This window comes from Anopheles cruzii, chromosome 3 (genome assembly GCF_943734635.1).
Source record: "Anopheles cruzii chromosome 3, idAnoCruzAS_RS32_06, whole genome shotgun sequence".
Classification (NCBI taxonomy): Eukaryota; Metazoa; Arthropoda; class Insecta; order Diptera; family Culicidae; genus Anopheles; species Anopheles cruzii.
The window spans coordinates 35,751,293-35,754,724 of record NC_069145.1 but is presented as its reverse complement, the minus strand read 5'-3'; the positions used below and the strand labels follow the sequence as shown (position 1 = coordinate 35,754,724).

At 52.7% G+C, this 3,432-nt stretch overlaps 1 protein-coding gene across 1 annotated transcript; it reads left to right on the top strand.

The window, feature by feature from the left end:
• The first annotated feature begins 1,747 nt into the window (after positions 1–1,747).
• LOC128270316 (uncharacterized) lies at positions 1,748–3,075 on the top strand. Its single transcript, XM_053007717.1, has 3 exons — positions 1,748–2,617; positions 2,699–2,788; positions 2,854–3,075. Exons 1-3 carry the CDS (start codon positions 1,748–1,750, stop codon positions 3,073–3,075), a joined length of 1,182 nt encoding a protein of 393 aa, XP_052863677.1.
• The last annotated feature ends 357 nt before the right edge of the window (positions 3,076–3,432 follow it).

Here is a 3,432-nt window from a genome sequence, read left to right as displayed (position 1 = left end):
TATCCTACTTGTAACTAATAACTATCAACACTTACAACTAGTTAACATTAAAAGCTGAGGTAATTAGCTCTCGAATTGTTGGGTGGATAGAATATCTAAGAGCTTCTAATTACCACTCTAAACAAGAAGATTCTTATATACATTGGTGGACCTATGGCAGTGACAAGATCTCCCATACGGTGTACAATTAAATAAAAACATCTTAAATCGTGCTGCTCTAAATGGTCCGAACCATGAACGAAGCTGAACCACTACCACGCTTCGGAATCGGAAAACAATTATCGCACAATCTTTATGAGATGCCTTTATGACGTAGATGCCCGTCGTGTCCGTAGATGAAGCAATCAATCACGGTGCATAAATTTTGTTGTCAACCACGCCAGCCAGAATCATAAATTACGTTACGGGTCTTGCGGCTCAAACAGATCACAAAGATTACTAGACAACGATTACCATCCAATAGTCGTTCATCACGGAACCGCCTGAGCAGGAAGCACTTTTTAAGTTGTCCCATCCTGCACCCATTAAAGGACACGGTAAGGTACCCGTTAAGATATCGCGATTAGATGGGGAAGCCGCCCGGCCAACTTGATCCCGTGTCGTCGGTAAGGACACACAAACCCCCACCCACTGGGGACAAACACGGGATGAGTGTCTGCGGGTCCACTCGACACGGTCGCACTCCCTGTTGAGCTGAAATAATGGACTTCAAGTTAATGAAAGTGCTGTCGAATGGAGGAGCTAATCAAGAAATAATTGTCCTATCTACCGTCCACCACCATCCTCGAAACCCTCAAAGATTCTACTTCCCAAGGAACTGTGTGGACCCTCGGCCATCCTTACGAGCGAAGACGAGGTCCTGTGTGCGTGTGTGCGTGTGTGTGTGTGTGCTGGTTGTTTGATCAGCCGGTCATTAGCTTCTTCGGGGAGGCTAATAAAAAGTAAACAAGTGATACGGCCGACGACCAGCGTCGGCCGCCGGCTTTGACGAAAACCCTCTCGCAAGTGTGCGATAATGATGCGCTTCAGCTAAGATTTATGATAACACATTTCCTCACGCACCGCGGCTGCCACCGGCTGGCACACCTGGGCCGCCGCCATCTGCCGGAGACACCCGCTGATCGTACCGGGAAGATAAAACCTGTCCGCTGGGAGATAAATCACTAACCCATGCACCGACGCACAAACACATCACGCGCTCCGAAGGCAACGTGACTCCCTCTGCCGGCGACGGAATGAATTATCTTGCGCACCCAAGGATACGTTCGGGCGAGACAGGGCACACCGACAGCACCGAGGCTCAGACACCGTTACCGTGCTTAATTAGCACTAGCACGGGAGCACCTTGGCTCCAGTGTCCTGCACGTCGAGTGTGAGTCGGGTGTCCTTCCACCGTGTGTGTGGTGCGGTGCGGGTTGATTACAATACACACTGAAGGGCGACCCTCGGGGAACGCCTGCGACGGATAGCCACTTTGCTAATTATTTATTCACACATTGGTCCCTACTGGAATGCCTGGTTGGATTTTTCCAACTGCACTCAAAGGCAACGTAAGGTAATGATTTTAAACGATTGGCGACGACGGGGCACAAAAAGCATCAACCTCAGGACCTCATCATCGGTGGCTCCATTATTCATCGCCAATCACAAGGCAATGTTTACATGGCGTAGCACGCAAAACAATTCGCACAATTATCGCGCAAATAAAAGGCCCTTCCCAGGGACTTCGATCGCGGCAGTCAAGGCGATGGAGGCTTCGGAAAAGTTTGAACAGTTCTCGACGGTCTTTCGGGGCCTGTGCAGTTTCCTCGGGTGCGACGTGATGAGCGAGTCGTGGCGGATGGATTACCGGACGTACTTCATGCTGTTCCTGTGCGTGGTGTACAGCACCGGCACACTGAACGCGATCATCGTTGCCCAGGACCTGTTCGATCTGCTGAAGGGCTTCTCGTTTATCGGCTTCTTCTGTCAGAGTTTGGTCAAGCTGTACTACACGATCCGGTACCAGGAACGGTACCACATCAACTTCAGCGGTATCCGGAGTGCGATCTACGACGGGCACCTGACCGGAACGGAGACCCAGAAGCGGCACATCTTGGCCGACATCCAGCTGTTGCAGCTGCTGATGAAGTGCACGGTGGTGCTCTACATGTCCACGCTGATCATCTTCTCGCTGTACCCGGCCTACATGTACTTTGTGGTGCACGTCAAGGTGACGATCCTGCCGCTGGTGCTGCCCGGCATCGACATCTACTCGGTGTACGGATACGGGTTCACCAACGCCGTGCACGTCTTTATCGCGCTCTGGGGGCTCCTGGGTGCGCTGGTGTCCGATACGGGCTTCATGATGTTCGTGCTCCACTTTCGGACCTACGCCAGTCTGTTCGGCATCGACTGCGGTGAGTTCGGGAAGGATCTGGTGATGGTCGAGAGCGAAGAACTGCCCGAGCAAGAGTACGTGGCGTTCTGCAGGGTCCGCATGCGAGAGATCTACCTCCGACATCAGAACGTCATCGCGTACGTGTCATCGCTCAACTTGTGCTACGAAACGATCTGCTCCGTGCAGCTGGCCACTTGCAGCTTCTCCATCATGCTGAACCTATTCCTGGCACTGACCGTGAGTACTTGACCGTGAAGAGGTCCTGTTCTAGGTCCATTCAAGTTGCTAACGCCTGCGCTTCCTTTCGCTTGGTTCCAGACCGATTGGTACGCGACGTACAGCTTCCTGGTGGTGTCGGTTTTTCAACTTTTAATCTTCTGCATCCTGGGCGCCGTTATCCAAGTGACGGTAGGTTTGTCGCTATGCTACCGAGTGTCGCCTATAGCATTGTACCCCTCTTCTCGGTCTCACAGAACGATGGCTTGAACCACGATATCTCCAGCCTGCCGTTCTACCGGCTGCCACCGGGAGAGCAGCACATGTTCCGGTTGATGCTCTTCAGAAGCCAGAACCCGCCGGGACTGTTCGTCCGCGGTGTCGGCCCGCTCAACATGCAAACGTTCACGGACATTATGCAGAAGATCTACTCGTCGTTCGCCATGATGTACAGCTACTTGGAGGAGGTCGGCAACTGAGTCGCGAGCCACGAGCTGATGCGTTTTCGGCCCCGCTCCGGGTAAAGGATGTGTTACGCACTCTGCCATTCAACCGACTGCGGTTTGCGTGCGTGTGTGTGGTTTCTGCACTTCATTTAACTCCATTTAGACGCTATCAAATGCCGAGAAAGATTAAATTAATCGGCAACCCAGCGACGCGGGCAACGGTAATGGACTAGCGACCTCTCGCCGAAGGCACCGAATGTCGAAGGAGTGTCGCATCGTGTTTCGCCTCAGTTCCAACTTCACCCCCGGGCGGGCCTCGTCCTTCGCAAACATTGAAATAAATCCGATGCAGAGCTGCGCCACCCGTGAGCGTAGGAGAGAGAGAGAGAG